The 20,918-nt window shown below is 36.8% G+C and overlaps 4 protein-coding genes across 5 annotated transcripts in view; 1 reads left to right on the forward strand and 3 right to left on the reverse strand.

The window, feature by feature from the left end:
- LOC108967741 (nuclear valosin-containing protein-like) overlaps positions 1–3,605 on the reverse strand; it is a 4,632-nt gene extending 1,027 nt beyond the window's left edge. Inside the window, exons 1-9 of one of the 2 annotated variants that reach the window (XM_018931350.1) lie at positions 3,460–3,605; positions 3,186–3,309; positions 2,982–3,070; positions 2,745–2,919; positions 2,465–2,665; positions 1,983–2,389; positions 1,396–1,901; positions 453–1,338; positions 54–383 (exon numbers count right to left, since the gene is read on the reverse strand). In XM_018931350.1, coding sequence (XP_018786895.1) covers positions 54–383; positions 453–1,338; positions 1,396–1,901; positions 1,983–2,389; positions 2,465–2,665; positions 2,745–2,919; positions 2,982–3,070; positions 3,186–3,309; positions 3,460–3,516 — 2,775 coding nt within the window. In that variant the 5' untranslated portion in view covers positions 3,517–3,605. Of the gene's footprint in view, positions 1–53; positions 384–452; positions 1,339–1,395; positions 1,902–1,982; positions 2,390–2,464; positions 2,669–2,744; positions 2,920–2,981; positions 3,071–3,185; positions 3,310–3,459 lie in introns of both variants that reach the window. The other variant, XM_018931349.1, reaches the window with a different exon arrangement.
- Positions 3,606–4,238: 633 nt separating this feature from the next.
- LOC108967742 lies at positions 4,239–6,135 on the forward strand. The gene has a single exon (XM_018931351.1). It carries the CDS (start codon positions 4,346–4,348, stop codon positions 5,861–5,863), a length of 1,518 nt encoding a protein of 505 aa, XP_018786896.1. The 5' UTR covers positions 4,239–4,345; the 3' UTR covers positions 5,864–6,135.
- LOC108967722 lies at positions 5,949–7,427 on the reverse strand. The gene is made up of 4 exons (XM_018931321.1): positions 7,340–7,427; positions 7,154–7,271; positions 6,807–7,084; positions 5,949–6,026 (listed from the first exon to the last, which is right to left on the reverse strand). Exons 1-4 carry the CDS (start codon positions 7,361–7,363, stop codon positions 5,949–5,951), a joined length of 498 nt encoding a protein of 165 aa, XP_018786866.1. The 5' UTR covers positions 7,364–7,427.
- A 2,218-nt stretch (positions 7,428–9,645) lies between these two features.
- Positions 9,646–13,878, reverse strand: LOC108967743. The gene is made up of 5 exons (XM_018931353.1): positions 13,775–13,878; positions 11,831–11,966; positions 11,422–11,753; positions 11,027–11,187; positions 9,646–9,924 (listed from the first exon to the last, which is right to left on the reverse strand). The coding sequence occupies exons 1-5, from the start codon at positions 13,784–13,786 to the stop codon at positions 9,804–9,806; spliced, it is 762 nt and encodes a 253-aa protein (XP_018786898.1). The 5' UTR covers positions 13,787–13,878; the 3' UTR covers positions 9,646–9,803.
- Positions 13,879–20,918: the final 7,040 nt, after the last annotated feature.

Genomic DNA, 20,918 nt, shown 5'->3' on the forward strand with positions numbered 1-20,918 from the left:
TTTTAATATTTAAAAAAAACTAAAAAAATATAAAAATTAAAAATGTCTCTCACCTTCGTGGTAGCCTCTAGTATAGCGACGCGCTCCTCCTTTTGCGGCAGTCCCACATAAAGTATGGTATCCAAACGACCCGGTCGCAGTATAGCCGGATCGATTATGTCCGGCCGATTACTGGCGGCCAAAATGTACACTCCTTTCCGATCCTCCACGCCGTCCATTTCGGTAAGCAACTGGTTGACGACACGCGTACCGGAACCGCCTTCATTTGTGTCGGAACGCTTCGGACACAGCGAATCAAATTCGTCGAAGAAGATGACACAGGGTGCCGAGTTACGCGCACGCTGGAAACAAGAGCGCACAGCACGCTCACTTTCGCCCACATACTAAAAATTAAAAATGCAATATATTCAAGTAATAATGGTTTGTTGCTTGAAGCATAAATTTATACACACCATATTCATTAGCTCCGGTCCCTTCACCGATATGAAATTAATGCCCGCCTCATTGGCAATGGCTTTGGCAAGTAAGGTTTTACCGCAACCCGGCGGCCCACAAAGCAGCACGCCCGACGGCGCAGTCAAGCCGAGCGTGACCAATTTTTCTGGGAATTTCACCGGCGCCAAGACGGCCAATTGCAATTCTTCGCGTATATCTTGCAATGAGCCGACATCGGCCCACGTCACATCCGGTACTGTTATGAAGCCTTCACGTTTCGAAGACGGCTGCACGACTTTAACCGCCTCCATGAAATCTTCTATGGTGATGCAGAATTCAGATGCGCATGTCAAATCCGTTGGCGGATTGTCGAGCCAATTAAGTAGCTCCAACAGTGATGGTTCCGATAGATTGGGTGCATCTGTTGTGTTCGACGAGGGCTTGCTGGACTCGCCTGTTTTAGTGTCATCAATAGTGGTGGCGACTATTTCCGTTGATTTTACGCTACTGTCGGCAATTTGTACATTTGTTGCATTGTTGCTTGATTCGGCTTTGGCTGCATCCTCACCTTCCACATCGACGTCCATGGCCTCTGCGTCTTTCTTTTCCGTAGTCGTTGCTTCTACTGTTTCGGCGCCATTTGTCTGGCCTTCCGGTTTTCCCTCAGCATTTTCCGTGTCCGCATTTGTTACGCTGCTGGTTGCCGTAGTTTGTGCTTCTTCTGCATTTTGTTCGTCATCTGTTTTCACATTTGTGTCAATTGATGCCTTTTCTTTACCATTTTTGTCTTGTTCAGCTTGTTTGTTACTAGCATCGGTGCTTTCATCAGCTTCATCGTCCAAATCCACTATGGTTATGTTGCGTTGTGATTCCAACTGGAAAGCGCGTATACATTCTGAGCACCTGTTGGTAAAATGTTTACATAAAAAAGATGGATTGCTTCCAAACTTTTATACTTACTTCCGCTTGACTGCAATTGTTGCAGCTCGCGACACAAGCGCCAGCAGATCGGCACCCACATAACCCGGAGTTAGCTCTGCTATTTTATCAAAATCACAATTCGAATCAATCAAGAGTCCATAGCAAATTATTGTCAATATGTCTTTGCGATCCTTGCGCGTTGGTATGCCTATAGCAACCTCATGGTCGAAACGTCCAACACGGCGCAAAGCCGGATCCAATACATCTGGTCGCGTGGTTGCGCCAATCACCAAAACGCTTTGCCCATCTTCTGTTAACTTTAAATTGTCCAAGCTGCTTATCAATTGCGACACAATGCGACGTTCCATATCTTTTTGTGCCATCGAACGGTTCGAGGAGATTGCATCGATTTCATCTATAAACAGCACGCTAGGTGCATACATGGTCGCCTGCTCGAATACGTCCCGTATGCGTTCTTCCGACTCACCGGAGACGCCGGCAATCAACTCAGTAGCCGCAACTTCGATTAACGGCAAGTTTAGTTGCTGAAAAAAAGTTTAGATTAAATCAATAAATAGTGTACGCAAGTATTATATTATTAAGAAGGCTGGTATATCTGTACTTACACCTGCAATTGCATGCGCCAGCAGGGTTTTACCACATCCAGGTGGCCCATGTAATAGTAGTCCACGTGGTGGCATTAAGCCCAAAACGAAATAAATATCCGGTGATTTTATATGCATTAAAAGTTCACAAAGCTCTTTCAGTGTTTTTTCCATACCACCGATATCTTGGAAAGTTTCGCGAGACTTGCGCAAAACAACTTCTTTCTTGAACTTGCGTTGACGCAGTTGATTAATTTGACTTGATGCTGTTGTTGGAAATGCCCCAGAAACGGCATCATTATTTTGTTGATAACTGGATAAACGATTTGAACGCTGCATTTGTTGTTGTTGCAGTTGCTGACGCATATGTTGCTGCTGCTGCTCAYTGTCTCGCCTATCGAACGGTTGAGTAGTTCTATCGTTCCTCTCTATTGATATGAAGGGTATATTCGTATTGAACTTGGAATATTCGAAAGTTATGCCTCCATTCGACGGCAACTTACGCTTTTTATGCGGCTGTTGTTGTTGCTCCGTCGATTCGGGAAACTCATGACGTTTCTGCGCACCAAGCGTGACAGATACGCCACTAGTGGAATCAGTCGTGGCTGAATTTGATGAGCCCTTGGACGATGACTCTTGTGGTACATTGCTCTTAGTGAGTATAACACCGGAAAATGATTTTGTTGTACTTGTTGCATTCTGGGCTACTATTTGAAAAATAAAATTTGATCCGATATTAAAAACTACTAAGCGCCCTCTTATCATTTATTAGTATTAACTTACTACCGTCTGAAGATTTGCCATTTGTACAAGTATCATCCGCGCTATCATCGTCGCTGCTGATATCAATCGCTTCACCAGCAGATTGTTTAGTTGTTGTTTGTTTCGATGCATTTGTCTTTGGTTTTTGATAAAGATTATTCATCAAATTGTTCATCAGATTACTAGACACCGAATCCTGAAAAATAGACAATGTTAGAAGTAGAGTTTATATATTATGAAAAAAATCAACAAACTTACGTCCATAACTTCCAAATCCGAACCATCCGAATCATCTCCACTTGACGGTTGACTTTCCAAGCCATAACTGTGTGAAACAATGCGATAAGCTGAAAATGACAATAAAAAGTCAAATGAAAAACGCAAAATAATAAACGATTAGCAAAAGTGCTTTTTTTACCACTGGTACATACACATTTATGGAAACATATGTATTTAACTCACCTTGCTCAACAAGCGCACGAAAGGGGGCTTGTTTGCGACGTGTATACTCGGGATAACGCTCCATCAACTGCCTTGTCATTACACTTACATCCAAAAACTTTTTGTCCACATTTTCTTCTAAATACTGCAAAAAATTTATCACCGATTCATTAATCCGGCATATAAACATGCAGTCATTTCGGTAGCACCAATTCAAAGTTTAAAGCCTCATATACATAACCTCAACATATGTTCAAAATCAGGCAGTCGAGCTTAATTATTAACGTATATTTACCTGCTTAACACGATTAATTATTAGAGGATCATGCAATAGTGGCTTATTTTTCTTCATTTTCTATTTGTTTTAACAAGGTTGAGCAGCTATAAAAATGAACAAACTCAGAAAATCGCGACGCCCGCTACTAGCGCATTAACCGAACGTCGTTGCCAACTTTCAATAAAAATTAATCACAGCATGCCAGATATACCGGTAACAATTGTTTATACTTTCAAATAGATAATAATTAATCTGGAAAACTCATATATTTATTAATATTTCAAAAACTATTTTATAGCGCTTTTCAAATTAACAAGCGTGCCCTTGACTAGAAATATTAAAATAGTTCTAAAATATTGCAATTGTTTTCTACCAGCAGTTAAGATTTTCATCAGTATGGCATCGAAATTTTCGATGACTTTTTACTCATTAAGGCCGAGGCTAGACTTTACGAATTTAGATGCTTTCAAAAATTTGCGACATACAATTTTCATATAAATTTCCTTCTCACTCTTATTATAGTGAAACCATTTAATTCCTTTTAACTAAAAACAATTGTACAACAATAAAAAATAAAATTAAATTAAAAATTAATAGAAAAATTATCATCTTGATTCTCAGTTAATATTTTTGATTTGCACTTTTCGCGTAAATAATACTTGTTTGAAGCTCAGTGGAAATTTTTTGGTTATTTGTGTGTCTTTAAATCGAATCTTAATTCTTGATAGGTATATATAAATTGATACTCATAAGTTATCGATAGCTTTGAATAATAATTATTAGCGTTGCACATCTCTATTTGTTCATTCAATATTAAATAGAAATAAACATTTGTTCAAAGGAAACTCCTAAATTGTTGCGTGCTCAACTTAAAAAACTTCTAACTAACGTGTGAAATTTGAAAATGGGAGGATGTCGTTGTTCATTTCGCCGCTGCCCTGTGGGGACGTCTCATAATCCCGGCATGCATTTCTTCCATTTTCCACTAAAGCAAAGAGAGCTCTACCGACGTTGGTTGACATTAGCCAACACAATGCACTTCCTTGACTTTAACAAGGCCTACCAAAAGAACCGCGTTATTTGTGCAAGACACTTTCGTGATGAATGTTTTAAAAACTATAAACGGGACGGCTTAAATAAGGGCGCTGAGCCAACACTAATGCGCTTAAATGACGAAATGGCTTTGGATTATTCACACGAGGAGGAGAATGGTGGACCCGAATTGATCAAATTACCACAGTGTACACTAAAACATTTAATTCCACCGGAAGGGTATGTGTTTGCCTTCACCTTTCATGACAATTTGATTGTAAGTGAATACTTAAAGGAAAATAATATTGTATTAGGAAATACAGCTGAAGCTAGCCAATTACTTATTGAAAAGAGGAATAGAGAAAACGATTATATAAGCTTTGACGATTGCAGTAGCGCAAAAAAAATGAAAATTTTAAACTCCACTGCTATCAACTTACCTTCCAAACCAAGTGACTCAATACCAGCTGATACAATTATTAACATAAAAATTGATCAAAGCGCCTCAGCGTTGGATTTACCACTGGATACCGAAGGAAATTTCGAATCTGAAGCGGCAGGCGAGGATGTATCAATAGAAGCAGAAGAAGAAGGGGAATATGATTTCATCCAGATTGAAAATTATATAAGTGAGAATTCAGTTGAATTAGAAAGTGATAATATATTCAACCAGCAAAAATGTGATGAACTCTCTAAAGAACTGCAAGATAAAGATGTGAAATATGTTAAGAAAACAGAGGAATTGTTAGCACGAATTCGGGAGCTGGAGAAAGAGCTCGGGCAATCAAAAGAGGAGTTAAAGAAGAAAACAACAAGTTTAAGTAGAACAGAAATTGAGCTGGACAAAGCCACTACCGCATACCAAAATCTGTTGGAAAACTATGAAGAATTGGAAAATAAATATAAAAATGAGTTAGAGATCAACAAAAATACTTCGATGGAAAACAAACGCTTGCAGCAAGAAAAAGACCGTTTAAGTGAAAAATGCATGGAATATGAAAAACAAAAGAAGCTAAAGCAAAAGGAATCAGTAACCACTAGTCAGGCACCGTCATCGTCAATCGGCAAAGAGATCGCCATTGGCAATCGACGTTACTCTGGAGGACACAATAATATGCAAAACACGCCGTCAAAGGCACAACTATTTAACGGTATTAAAAAATACATATCATCATCTATGCTTGCATTGCTGCGCATGGAGATGTTCGGCGGTGCGGATCGCGAATGGAAACCCGACGAGCAACGTGTGGCCATGGACTTGCTGCAGCTTGGCGATGAAGTGTATAAATACATAAATGATGAGTGGCGTTTTCGCTTACCCGCTTTAGGTGAAGTCAGAGCATGGCTTGCAGACACTATAAATTCAATAGATGATGAAGAGGATCTATAATATTTAATTAGTTTTTATTATTGATATTATACAAGCGATTAAGTTTTTTATATAAAATAAAATAGGAATATTCATCGACGAAATATTAGTTCCAAAATGTTGTTGCATTATCTGCCAAGCTTGTTTCTATCGGACTATCCAAATTACAAATAATTGACGTGCTCTGTAATTAATAAATATTTATTGTTATTTACAAAAGGAATAGTATTAAAGACGTACAAAAGATACAGTGAATATGATTTTTAAATGCATAATAAATATTTTCATATAAATTTTTACTGTGTTTTACTTGAACAAGGCATAATAAGTAATGCAATGAAGTTTGCAAAAACCAGAAGTAAACGTCGGAGACTATATATAATGTATATATGTATATGTATGTATATATGTAAATGATCAGCGTGCCGAGCTGAGTCCATTTAGAGATGTTCGTCTGTCTTTATACGCGAACTAGTCCCTCAACTTTTGAGATATTGTCCTGAAGCCTTACACACGTTATTCTCTCCCCAAAAGATATAATTATTGTACAAAGCAACGCTGCAATCTGCGAACAAATTTTTTCAGGTCGGACCACAATAGCTTATAGCTGCTATACAAATTGAACGATCAAATTAAAGTTCTTGTATGAAAACAGTTTTTGGTTGTGAAGGGTGTTATATGTATGTAGCTTCGGTACAACTGAGCTTAACGTGATTTTTTGTTATTATTAACACTTCATAAATGCTTTAGTTTGTATACATACTATATATAACTGTTGTCTTTTTATTGATAAGAGAGACAGTATTATGAAGGGTAAATCAAAGCAAAAAACAATACACTCTGCTTTTTTTATCTTTATGTTTGGAGGACATTTATGTTAGAAGTACTCTTGTCCGATTATGCGATGGAGCCACTGTATGTATTTGTAAATTATGTACATATGTATATATGGTTTGAAACTTGCCTGCACTTCTGTAACACATATATTCTGCGTCGATGCATCACATATTCGCCCCGTCGGACAGCTGCCAGTCACATCAGTGGGCTTTGTTGCGCCAAAACAAAATGCAAAGGTGTTGCGACTCGTGCAGGCGAATACTTGATTTTCATTGCACAAACCACAACTAGACGTATCACCGCAGCTGGCCGAGGCACCATTGCTCTGAAAGCAAATATTAGGTAAATTCGAGCAGATGAGTCCATCAGCGCAATGAAACATCTGATCCGTTATGGGTACGGTACCTATGTATGTATTTTCATTAAAAAGAATTATTTAGTAAAAAAAAATCACTTATATTTGTAATTGTGTACCTCCATAGCATAGATAGAATGATGTTTCATTAATGCAAGCTGCGCTATTGCTCTGACAGACATTGCATCCTTGGCCGCTCACATACCAAACACTTATTGAAAGGATGCACAGCGTTTGCTGTGGTCGAAATTAAAAAAAAGTTAAATTATTATAACCGTAAAACGAGTATAACGGCGCCTGCTTACCAAAACTTCGCGTTTAATTTGCATTTTGTTAACGAATTTACTTGGCAATATCTTTCGCAGATAACTTCAGCGTGACTATTCTTTGAAAGTTCATGTCTCTATGCTTTTTATAAATTCCGCAATTCGCTAAGATTTAAGTAAATATTGTTTATGGCTTATGTATGTATGCTATATATGAGCACTGCTGGAGAATTAGTTCCAAAATGTGTCCATTTTCAAACAGCACTAGTCGGCATTGCAACATTTTAAGGGGTTACATGTGTTTTCTAGGGTATAAAAAAATTTAATATTTTATTAGAATTTTTAATGTTAATAGTGTATAACAAAGAAATTCTGAAATTTTTGAAAAAGAAATTTTAAACTCGGCCACTGCGGCGCCATTTCCGACGATCCCTCGGAAAAAAGATGCGGCCGCGTTAGCAGGCTAACTCCTTACAGGATCATCTAAAGTCAAAAAAAATCCTGACGTCGATTAGGCAGCTCATTTCGGTGCTGTTAAAAGTAGCTTAGAAATCCACAAAACGGTATTGGGTGTCGATATGTTTGCCGATGTTCTTCTCACGAATCTGACGTACTGTAAACATCTAGGTTATGATATTTACCAGACTGTACTAATCTAAAAATTGTAGTTTGCAGTCATAAAAACAAATGTTTTTTATTTTTTATAAAAATCAGTCGTTAAAAAAATTACACATACTTGTACATCATATTTACTGCTGGGTATCAACCTGCTATAACAAACTATCAGTATTCCAGCTAACATTGGCCGTATTAAGAAAAATCTTATGTTATCTTGTCTTAAAGTATATAATAAGTGAACAAATTTTGTACGAACCTATATACTACATATGTATCTAGTATGCAGGTTGATCTTGAACGAAAATATATATACATACATACAAACATATGTATATTTCCCTCATTTTTTGTTTGTTGTTACATTGCTTTTGTATCTTCGAAACGTGCTGTAGAGCCGTTATAGTTGATTTCCTTTTATAAAATAGATATTGGTTTAGAAATTTCTTTGGGTCATCCACAGACATTTTTTAATGTAAGAAAGCCCGGCGTAACGCAAAAGCGAAACCAAGTGAAAAGTGCTAATTCGAGTTCAAAAAACTTTTAATTTCAATGTCTGCTAAATGTGTTCAATCAACTTTGTAGTCTCTTCTGTTTTATGTGAGACGTTGTTCTTAATTTATAAGCTACTTTCTTGGTATGAATGTTCCTTGACCCAATAAAAAGTTCGAACTAATATGTAAATTAACATACAGTAAGGGGAGGCATCTGCGGATTCAAATTTTTAAAAAGGTGGGCTCGACCCATAATAAGTTTAATGAACTTTCTCTGACAGTAGTGACGATATAAAACACGTCTAAAAATTGTCGGCATTCATGCCAGTACTATCACAAAGACACTCGATGCTATTGACAGCGTGGTTAGCCACTCCTCGCCCAGCCCTGAAAGCACTATAAATGAGTTCAAGGATAGTACCGCCGTTCTGCTATCTGAGTGAATGGTCACTTCTCTGAAGGAGTCTGCACTCCGAAGCAGCAGATCAACTGCTACGTTAATGGCTGCAACATCGGTTTGAAAGCTGAGTCTGAAGTTGATAGATAGCTCTTGAAAGTAAAACCCTCCACCAACCTCTCCCCCAAGCTTTGACCCATCCGTAAATATGCTCACCGCCCCTCTCCACCAATGGCTTCTTATATATGGAACAGAGTTCGGTTTGGCGACTCTACAATCTACGCAATCCGGTATGAAGTCAACATGTGTGGGATATCCGAATGTTCAGATACGTGTTTTTTTTTAAATCCAGATTCTCTGAGTGTGATTGCAACTTTCGCAGCCACCGATGTCTACAGGTACTATATGCAAGATGGCGTTAAATGCCATAGTTGGTCTTATCTAGAGATCTCCACCACATAAAGACGCCATAGAATAAAATACCATGGTGCCATAGATCTAGTAGACCACTTTTGGTGATAGATGCCATCTTTCGTCATTGGCTCCTCTACATCAGTATAAAGCAATCGATGCCTTTTTGCTCGCTCTTCAATATTGCTTTTCCTGAGCTCTAGATATTTTACTGTACCTGCCGGATGTTTGCCATCTTGGATTGATGGCGAGACCACTTCCACCCGCCCGCTAAATATGTAAGATAATGCCAATATTTCCAAGTCCATAGATTACAATTTACGATTTTATGTAAGACTTTATACTAGAACTCATTCATCAGAAGCGTGAGTGTCTTATAAGTATTTACCTCACCTAAAGATACACTAATAAATAATAAATTTAAAGAATTGCACTTTTTCCATAAAGCTTTATTTGTATATTAGTACATATCATGTATGAGTGCACAAGCTATTTATTAAAAGTGTTTACTAAAAAAATTTATCGCTAAAAAAATCAAATTTGTATTCTTCAAGCTTGCTCACTTCATAATCATCTTATCGATCAATCATTGTGGACACTGTACACCACTAATGCATCTATTCTGCGCTACGCTGTAGAACAAACCGGCCTTACACTGCAGAACCATTGATATGTAGGAGGAGGCATCACGTTGACAATATATATATCTAAGGAAGACAAAAAATCGAAATCATGAGAAACAAATATATTTACATACATACATGTGTCTATACAAAAATATACTTAAGTTCGGATTTTTATAGATTTCTCCGCGCATAAGTTTTTGTGAATTTCGATAATTTTCCAGTAAAAAAAAACCGTAAAAAAAATTATTTATCTAGAACTACCTGGGTATGGCGGAAACATTGGATTTTTTAAGTGTGGGACACTTGTCCACTTACTTATTTGAAGCGTTATTCACAAGTATTACAAATGTAACGGGTTTTTCAGTAGGAGCGCGACAAAAGTTTAACGATAGGGACAGCAAACGACACCATATTTTTTCTCGCTCTTTTGACTTTTCTCTTCAGTAAAGCTTGGAATTTCATTATAGAAAGATATAAGATCCAACAACGAGTTGAAATTGTTAAAATGGTATTACCGCAATTCGGCATCAGTGGCCTCAACTTTAAGCGCGCTACGTTCAATTTTTGGTCGACATTATCGTCCTGTCTGATCAACAATTGAGAGTCTAGTGGGAAAATTTGCATCCACAGGCACAGAACAAAATGTTCCCGTGCCAGGGAGACAAAGAAGTGCCTGTAGTGTCGAGAATTTAGCTGCCGCTAGCGCATCAATTGAAGAAATCAGTCTCTCCCACAACGTTCTCTAGCTATGGGCATCTATGTGACATTGTTGTGGTGAATTTTGCAAAAAGATCTTGGCCTACATCCTTACAATATCAAATTGACGCAAGAACTGAAACCGCTTGACTACCAGAATGATGGTATGTTCGCGGATTGGGCTGAGCAACAACTTGAAAATAATCCGGATTTTCATCGGAAGATCATCTTCTGCGATTAGCCTCATTTCAGAGTCCAAAGTTTCACTTAAACCATTCAAAGTCAAGATAAGTATATTACATATCCTTTTATGCTAAAAGAAAACTGTATTCATTATGGTAACTAGAAATGCTGACCCAAACACAGTGAAAAGTGTCGGTAGTGAATTTTGTCTTGTTAAACTAGTTGTCTGTTGAATCGAACGCATTTTCATAACGTTGTTTTCACGAAAGTCGAGAGTTCACTGCGGTATGTAGATGCTACTTACGATTGGCAATTGTCTGGATTTTGTATTTGGAAATAAGATCCGGTTTTGCCCGAGCTTTCGCATAAACCCAATGCATTCACTGGTGTAGTTGGTGATGTTGATGCTGTAGTGGTGGCTTGGGTTACCGCATTTTCATTTGAACATGTGGACTTAAATTCAAACTGTAAATGAAAACGAAAGTTTTACAATCAATATGCATACATATAGAAAATTATATATTATAATCAGATATTATTCTCTATGTATAAACATATATAACCAGCAGGAAGTACATACTCGTCGTACTAGCTTCAGCATAAAATAAACTAGAATCAGTGCATTAGTTTCCAGGACAATTTCACACACATATATGTAGATATACAACAGTTTTCTATTATTTTTCAGTACATACTTACATAATCAAGCACAGCTTGCGGCGCACATACTTTTTTCAAATTTAATTCAGAAACCAATTCCTCACTACATACTTGATCTGTCGGACAAGCGAGGGGATTGGTAGGTACCAACGTTGTTGTACCTCTACATATACCGAATTGCGTTGTACTTAAGCAAATGAGCTGTCCATTTGTCTTGTCAGAACATGTGCTGCTACATGCTGTAGAATCTTCCTGACCTGCACAAACCGCTTTAATATTGACACCATCCGGGTACTGCTCACATATATTTATCGAATCCGTGCAGTATTTATTGTCTGGGCAAGTGTAGATTTCTTCATCAGACGGTGCCACTGCAAGGCCGAATTTTCGTTTAAATATGCATGGCCGAAATATAATATTTACATATATGTAACTGTTAAGTACTCACTTGTTGTCGCTTCAGAGCACATTTGGTAGGTGGTCTCATTTACGCATAGTGCGAAATTATCCATACAGACGCCACATTGCGATTGACTCGAGACTAATGTTGACGCCAACACCAAAGACAAACAAGTTGTTACTATCTGTGAAGAGAGAATATTAATACTTACTTATTTACCGAAATAGTTTGTACTAAAGGACCAACTATACATGAAATAGTTACTTAGTTGGGACAATCGAAAGTTTTTTAGAAAACGCCAATTCTCCCTAGCTTGATATCGCTATCGCTTCTTTTGACTTTCATCAGAACCTGCTGGCCTGGTTTAGTTATAAGTTAAGCAAAAGGCAAACCATATTCGATGGGAAAGGTATAAAAATCGCTCACCAGATCACTTGTGACACCACGCAAGGATTCATGTTATTCCTTTGCTTTGGGTAACCTTGATCAATGAGTTATTATTTCTACTCGACAAGAGAACTTCGCTGCATTTTGTCCAGAGACGAATCTTAATCGCACATCCCGGCTCATGAAAAGGGTCTTAGACAACTCTGCCAATTGGGCAGTGGGTCCCGGCCTTACTGTAAATGCGGAGAAAACAGAACTCTGTCTTTTTACAAAAAGGGCCCAATAGTAACGAGCTTCTTGTATTGTAAGCTATACGCAGAAGGAAGGTTCAAACTAAATTTCTACAATTCAGACCACCCAGCGGTCTTCTGCTTTAATCAGCAAGTCCATAAACTTTCTAGGGAATAGCCAAGCGGCAATACCAAGTTTCACTGCGTTAGATTATGCAGTAATATAGAGTTGAAAGGAAACTAAAAGGCAGGCGGGTTGGAGTGCTCGAGGGCAGTTGGGAACACAATTCCATAAGCTACCCCAGATCATTCAGCTCCTTCAGGGGTTGCTTGAAGCAATTGACCTTAGAGACAACAGCACAGGTCTTAAAACACTAGCAATGCAGGTTATTAAACAAAGTTACTTTGAGGTAGTGTTGGTGGTGGACAAACCAAAAAGCTTCGTCTTCTAGGCAATGGAATATGCTACTGAACACAGGACTGCTATTCTTACGATCCAACCTTCTCAAAAATTTACAAGTGGGTTCGGCGGAATGCAGAGCATGCGCGGAGTATGATAAGGCTGCAGCCGTATGAGACGATATATATTTTATGGATTCCAATGTTCTAACTTAAGAGACATTGGGCAGGAGAGTTGTAGACATTTACTAAATCAATTGAGTTGCAGGATAAGACTTAATTTGATTACTATTCGGAAGTACAATGGTCTAAGTGTGGTCTGTTACTCTAGTGCCTCCCTTGCAGTCAACTAACCATGTGCTCTCAGTCTGCGTGAGAATATTTGCATTGAGTACAGAAAGTCCTCACATTCACAAATTATGCGGATATCATTTATTATTGCTCATATTAATGTGAGAAATCTTCGGCAGTCTTCTCTGAGCTTAATCCATGGTGACAGAAAATATGTATACATAAAAAATGTCTTCGTAGTAACTCAAAATATCTCTAAGGCTTAACTTGATTTCAATGTAAAAATCTTCCACTTTATGTTTATGGATAGTATTCCGGAACGGTCCAGAGTTCATAAATTCAAATTCGCATGATAATCCAAAACTTTACAAAAGTGCTTGCTGCTAAGGAACCATCGTCGGGAAACGTCTTCAAACCAGTGAGTATATTCCTGACATGAAACCTGCTGAATCCCATAGCTCAAATAAAAAATATATTTTTTGGAAGAATGGGATATCAAAGGTGATTAACGTAGTATGTGTTTTTTAATGTGTTTTCTACAATCCTTAAAGATCGTGAGCCTTTACTCCGATCTGAACACTATTTCGACAATTTCTCATAAGCGTATTGAAATTCAAGTACTTAAAACTTCGGACATTTTTTCAATATTATTTCAGTTACGTGTGTTTATAACACCTGGACTTACTTTTCCAAACATTTTCGTATATAAAATTCGACTTTTAATAACTTTTCTCGTATATCAAATTTCTAGTTTAAGAACAAACACGGTGCGTCGTTTTAATTCACACTAGTAACTAGTAACTGCGAGGATTTATAGCAACATCCGCCTATTTATATCTGACAAATCATCCATAAAATTTCGTTCGACATTTATCTTTATTATCTGATGTATTTATTCAGCCGATTCGTTTAGATTACATTTATGCTTTGCTCATTATTCATACGTATATTTCTGATCTCTAAGTTAAAAACACTTACGAATGATAAAGTTTCAGTTGTTTGTGTAATATTATATATTTTGTATTATCTTTATATAAAGATCCTCAAGTAGTTCCATACATACTTAAGTATACATTTCTCGTCGGACACAAATGTTTACGCCACATAACGGTTGTTTGTTACGTCTTCAATGAATCGGAAATGGTTTGCGCAAAGGCACATGAAGGTGTGGTAATCTCAATAGATTGGGTGAAGTCGATTCGTGGAAGTCATATCATAGGTTTTATTGCATATTTAGTCGGAAGCTTAAAATTATATTAGCGTTCGGTAATAAAATTTCAAAAGTTTAAAAAAATTCCTGTTTCAAAATTTATCACTTTAATGTGACATTGCCCATCTTTAGGAGAAGTTTTACATCGTCAAAACTACTCAAACAATTTAACGTTTAGCTTAAAAATCAATTTTATCAGTGTAGACTAAAAGGTCGATCCTAACAGGAATATCATTTGAAGAGCTTAAAACGCCAGTCCGTTGTGGTAGCTATACGTCAAACATATTAAGTCATAGCATCATTACAAATAGATGAAGCGCTTTGAGCCTATCACAAATTTATTGAGATGGCTAATGTTATTTTAGGTGATGTCTTCTGGACTTCCGAAGACAAGACTGCCCAGATGTGTCCACCGCAGTCTTCAAAAGAAAAAGTACCTGGCTGTTTCAATCCCACCCGCATTCATACAACTTTGACAATTTGTGTCCTACAAGATTCCTAACCTTATCGCATGAATGCCCAGCAGTGTCCAGCCCTGCGACTGCCAAGAACTCTGCTAAGAGAAAGTAGTTCAGTCGATCTCCTGCGTTCAACTCTATGCCAAAAGGATCATGCAGTCGCACAGGAGCTGATCGTCGACCAGCGCCTGCTAAGCGCACGTCAAGTCAATTGGTACAACCCAAGAGCCTATTTGATCTTGAAATAGATAGTCCAAGCATCAACAAAGATTTTACACCAAAACATGGTTGCAGACATTGCCGTATTATTCACTCTGATCCAAGTGAGGTTTTACCTTAATGCAAGCTCCGCAATATGAGGATCTCCTTTCTTCCGATCAGTGCGACATATCCCAATAAAATCAGATCAGTGATTACAAACTAAAAATTGTATAAAATAAATTCCCTGATGAATATACCGATTTCCGGTAGTACTTTACGTATAAAAACTTCAATTTTCGATGTCATCCGAATTTATAGCACCTTACTAGTTCAATTAAAATTGCTTATGACTGTTTACCGCTGTCTGGTGTGGTCAAAGTTGTATTAAGTAGAGAACTTACGAAATATATATAATTAAATTATAATGTAAGATATTAAGCTTTTAGAAAGGCTCATAAAAGATAGTTAGGTAGACAGTTTGATATTTGCGTTAAAAATAACTAGTTAAACTACTTACTTATAGTTCATAAAATTTTTCGATCGATATATAGCACCCTTTTCTTGAGTATCCCAATACCGACCGCTCTGATAAAGAAAGGAAGTATTTCTGGTATTTTTGTCTAGGTCTTTCTACCTAGGCAAAGCACAAGTCTCGTCGCGCTAATACTATCGAAATATCTAGTAGAGTCAATATAGTATTAAATATCAGTTTTCGTACGTAAATGACGCAATCCCTTTTCATAGTTCCATTAAGCTTAGAGATTACTTAGTCGCTTATACCACCCTACCTTTTCTAACATCAAGTGTACCATCTGATCAAATCTGAGCCAAACTAGTTCATATAAACTGCAATCGCCCACCGAATTGATAAAAAATTTCTTTTCTTGACAACTCCTTTTTTATTAAGTCCGGCTACGGTATTAATGAAAATGATGCAAAAGTTTTTTGGAGAGTACATTTTGTAACGAGCACAAGTACTTGAGTTGCACAAATCACTCAGTAAAGGTGGTGAAGTCATTAAAAACTTGTCTCATGGAAGTCGTAAATTTACCCTTGTTAATCATGGAAAAAGGCCTGCATCTTTTGTAACAACGCCATCGAGTAGAGATTGCAAAATGGACTGTTGGACCTCAGATCAAATCGACAAGCGACAGCTTTGAAGTTGTAAGATCCATGTGGCACAAAGGAAAATCGCAGGAGATCCGGAGAACTCTGCACTCTCAGCAAGATCCACCTTTCGCTGGTTGTAAGAGCTCTGACTGGTCATTGTCCGATTGGGATTCATGCAGTAAGATTGAATATCCTACCGGATGCCAGCTGCATCAGCTGTTTGAGAGAAGGTAAGATAGAAATATCTCAACATTTTCTCCTGGAAGAACCTCCTTTATCAGGTCAAGATGAAAACACCTCGGATGTCTTACCTTTAGACTTCTAGGTGAAAAAGCGAAAATATAAATAAAACAGCTAAGCAGATTTGTGATAGGTCAGGGTCTTAATTAAATATTTTTGCTGATAGCTGATATCCAACTACAGACGCTTTTTCGTTCGTGTTGTAAATAACTGTCCAACTATGATCTCCTCCGCAAAGTTGGGGGATCAAGCATTTTAACCCAACCCAACCTAGAGGTCCCGGGAGAAATACTTGAGAACGTTGCTAAGGATCCTACATTCATCAAATGCATAATTACTGACAAGATAATGTTATAAATATAACGTCGAAACTGTCCAACACTCTAGCGAATGGAGCTCCAAGAGTGAGCGGAAACCGAAAAACCAAATTTCGCTGAAGGCACCGGAGACCATTTAAGTCGAGGCTTATAGCAAGTGTTTAGTAAATCGATTTAAGTCTTAAAATGACTGTATTATCTGAAAACGAATCTATTTTGAAGGTGATAGTAAAGATTTTTAGCAAAATGAATTTTTTTTAACAGGCAGGGTCTGTACACAAATATAAAAATTTATGACTAATACATTTTTATTCTTTCTGATAAGAGTTATTAGTTGACTTCAGAAGTCGCCTTGAATAAACTTTGGGCAAAGAGATAATATATTCCAACTGACAATAAGAAATAATAATCCCTTTTCCAGCGATAAGCGCCACGACAGTATTTGTTTATAACACTCATAAAAGTGCGTAAATCAACTTCTAAGAAAGCGCCGTAAATGCACAAATCTTACACAAATATTTTTACAACCAAACGTGCAGGTTGTTTTTTGCAAACATCTTCTAATATATTGTAGAATCTGGATACCGTTGATAATTTCCGTGTTAAAATCGCACAATCTCAACATAACCTAACATTAATAAAATCAGCACTCGGTTAGTAATTAAGAGTAATCTTACTTAAATATTTACAGTTAATGCAGCGGGTTGGCGAAAATCAGAATTGTTGCTGCAGGTGCTTTAGTAGTAAATAGTCTTATCATAAATTAATTTGGTACGGACTGGTTTACTTAAAACCTTGGGAGGAAATTATTTAACAAACACATGTGTAAAAAGACTGAAAACTTCAAGGTTTAAACAAAGTAATAGTTGGTAAGATATACAGGATGGCTCATGAGCAGGTTTTTTTTTATTTAAAGACTTCTTCTATACTGGCGTAGACACCGCTTACGCGGTTATATAATATATGTATAGTACATATACATATAACGATTCTGCTTCTTTATGAACCGAGCTGAGTCGCAAATGACTTCGTAAAAGACACGCAGGCAGCGAGTCAACTGGCCACACCGGGATAACTGGCAAGATGATTAACTGGCACTCCAGTAGTCGATTGTGCTTTTCGATTATAGAATCATAGTTTGAAATCCGGTACTAAAGCATCGTCATCATCCCTTTATCACTCCCTCTAAAATACATATAGTATTATTCAATTATTTGAAGATGAACACTTTTCGGCGCCAAGATCCACAGCGGCTAAGCTGTTGCTGTTGTGGGCCACCCTATATGTATACAATAATATTATTATATGATTTCTCATTGCTGTATTTTATTGGACATAATTGAAGACAAGTAAAGGCCTACAACCTGGGTCATTAAAAGCTTTAACATTTGCTTAAAGAGAAACAATGCATTGACGTAATTATATTAAATTACTTTATATTTCTAAAATGGTTAAGTGTTACCCGAAATTAATAAATATATGTATATTTTCATATATTTTCACGTTTTTTGATGGCAATAAAAAACCCTCAAAATAGGCTTCTGAGTCAATGCAAGTACGCCAACGTTTGATTCAATATATAGACTTCTATAGACTTCTTATAAACTTTGGCTGAGAAAGTTTTTTGTGGTTTCTGCTCTTTTATAATCTTCATTCGCTAGATTGTTGGACAGTTTCGAAATCCTGTTCATAAACCCAAGTCACGTCCCACTAAGGTTGCGTTTCATTAATGAGGTGTCTCCAGCAACGTTGTTAAGCATTAACCAAAATCTGTTTAGTCGATCCATAAGATATGTTCAGTTCCTCTGGAATCTCTTTGATGTCAACACGACAATTTTCAAGCTCTGTTTTTTCTACTTTTTCCATGATTAACAAAGGTAGATGAACGACGTCCATGAGGCAAGTTTTTAATGACTTCACGACCTTCATCAAATGATTTGTGTCATTAAAATACCTGTGTTCGTGATAGAAAAGTCTCCACAAAACTCTTCTGCAACATTTTAAATGATTCCGTGGCTGTAAAATTAGGGATTGTTTATCGATTTGGTTTGTGAACAGTGCTTAAATGACTTCAGACAAATTTAATCAGATTATTTAATTTAATTTAATCAAATTAATGAATTTGTCATTTTAACCGATTTCGATTTGTGAAAGCTTTTATTTTGGTAATATTATTTCGAGAATATTTATGTTCTTTTGTCGAGTCTACGGAGCCAATAAAAATTCGAACAAAATACGTAAGCCACTTGCCCAACACAAGCGGCATCACTTTGCTCCATGTGCTCTTAAATAATTCCAAGATCCGACGTTTTCGAGTCAAAATTTGTTCAACTATGAAGTACTTTCCTGACTCAATGGGTATGTAAACAACCGAAAATGCTGCATTTGGGACGACGAGCAACCTCAAGATATTCAAGAGCTATCCTTGTTTCCAGAAAAAAACAACGGTTTGATGTGGTTTGCTGGCCGGTGGAATCATCGGTCCTTATTTATTCAAAAATAATGAAGGTGAGAACGTCAATGGCGATCGCCATCGCGTCATGATGAAATTGAAGCTCGTGATCTCAGCGACATTGGTTTTCAACAAGACGTTGCCACTTCCCACACATCGCATCAATCAATGGATTTATTAAGACAATACTTTTGGATCAGGGATCACGAGTGTACCACGTAATGCCGACAATCGAAATCTCAAAATTCAGAATCCCGACAGTCAAAACACCGACAAATCAAAATACCGACAAATCAAGAAAAGGTGGCGTTATTTTTTCAAGACCCTACGACCTATGGCCTCTGGCCACAAACACGCTCCGGATCATAACCCTTAGTCATAAGGGCGGACAAGATAAAAAATTTTTGCCATGTCGGCATTTGGATTTGCCGGTATTTTGATTTTTCGGTGTTCTGATTTGTCGGTGTTTTGAACATCGGTATTTTAAGTGTATCCCGGAGCAGACGCATAGTCGAACATCAATCATCCCAACGCAACAATCCTTTTATATCCTCCCTCTGTAGAGGCTTTTCCACTACTCGATCGAAAACTTCAGCTTTGCGAAACAGCTGTACGCTGAAAATCCGCCCTATCGATATCGAGCGACAATAAAAATGCACAAAACAATTAATTAATCGATCACATATATTTAAGTTTCGTACTTTAATTTTCACATGTTAATAACTATGATTATTACACTTTTACACTTTTCAATCAAACTAATGTGCCTTCGTGCAGAGTTAACGGCGCTTAGGTTTAACTCGCTCGCCATTTCGACGAGTTTGTATGAATTTCTTTGTTTGTTTGTATGTATGCATTACATAACATAGGTATGTATTATATGAAGGCAATATAATTTAAAATGTATATATAAATAACAAAAATCAAAATAAAATAATCGAATCAATTTATATGAAAAGTAAAATAGTGTTTAAACAATTAAATCTCCCTTAAAACAATACAATACAAAGTATGATATATAATATCGGTTTTTTTTAATGTATGTGTGTATGTATGCACATGATTTGTGCTTGCCTATGCACTTGACTTCAAACCGAATTTAATTGCAAACAAAAAGTGCTTACTTGTATGTCTGTGTATGTGTGAATGGACATGTGTATGTAGGATATGTATTATTACTTTGTATATGCAAGCACTCAATTTGATGGACTTTATTGCTGTCCAAACAAGTGAACTGAAATTAGCTTGTTATTATTAAAAATACTAATATTATTTGTTGTTGTTATGAAATTGTATATGTAGACACATGTGTAAATTGTTTAACTATGCAATCTTAATATTTGCTCAGCATTTGCTTGCGTGAATGAAAACGGCAATAGGATTTACATACTTAGTAGTATGCACATACATATGCACATGTGTGTATGCATACATATACATATTTATACATACATACGTACAAGTACCTTTGCGTACTGTGTTCTAAAAATAAACACCGTTGTCTTATTTAATCCCGTTCATTTACAAAATTATGAATACTAAAATATCAATAGTACAAATTAGGCTCAAATATTCAATAAGTTTTAAAATTTAATTATTTCTTCTTAATAACATAACAAAATTATAATTGTAAATGTGTACTACGTGTATTAATAGCTAACGAAATTTAATTAAATTTTGCATAAACGCTTCTTACCGTAATTACAACAACTATGCACTGCAACAGTAAATAAAAATTTGCTCAATACGAGAAAATAGAAGAGTAGCATTTTTTCAAATGATATAATTATTGCAACAAAAAAATATTAAAAATGCAAAATAAGATATAAAAGTTTATTTTT

This window comes from Bactrocera latifrons, unplaced genomic scaffold (assembly GCF_001853355.1).
Source record: "Bactrocera latifrons isolate USDA-ARS-PBARC rearing strain unplaced genomic scaffold, ASM185335v1 scaffold_197, whole genome shotgun sequence".
Classification (NCBI taxonomy): Eukaryota; Metazoa; Arthropoda; class Insecta; order Diptera; family Tephritidae; genus Bactrocera; species Bactrocera latifrons.

Bases quoted from the DNA above. Each gene is read 5' to 3' on its own strand.
- LOC108967742 (XM_018931351.1), top strand. From the start codon at position 4,346: ATGGGAGGATGTCGTTGTTCATTTCGCCGCTGCCCTGTGGGGACGTCT.
- LOC108967722 (XM_018931321.1), bottom strand. From the start codon at position 7,363: ATGCAAATTAAACGCGAAGTTTTG. The intron at 7,272-7,339 runs GTAAGCAGGCGC...TTTCGACCACAG, and splicing joins AAATTAAACGCGAAGTTTTG to CAAACGCTGTGCATCCTTTC. The intron at 6,027-6,806 runs GCAAGTTTCAAA...TATTAATTACAG, and splicing joins TATGTGTTACAGAAGTGCAG to AGCACGTCAATTATTTGTAA.
- LOC108967743 (XM_018931353.1), bottom strand. The intron at 11,754-11,830 runs GTGAGTACTTAA...TCGGCCTTGCAG, and splicing joins GTGCTCTGAAGCGACAACAA to TGGCACCGTCTGATGAAGAA. The intron at 9,925-11,026 runs GTAAGTAGCATC...TGTCTTCCTTAG, and splicing joins AATCCAGACAATTGCCAATC to ATATATATATTGTCAACGTG.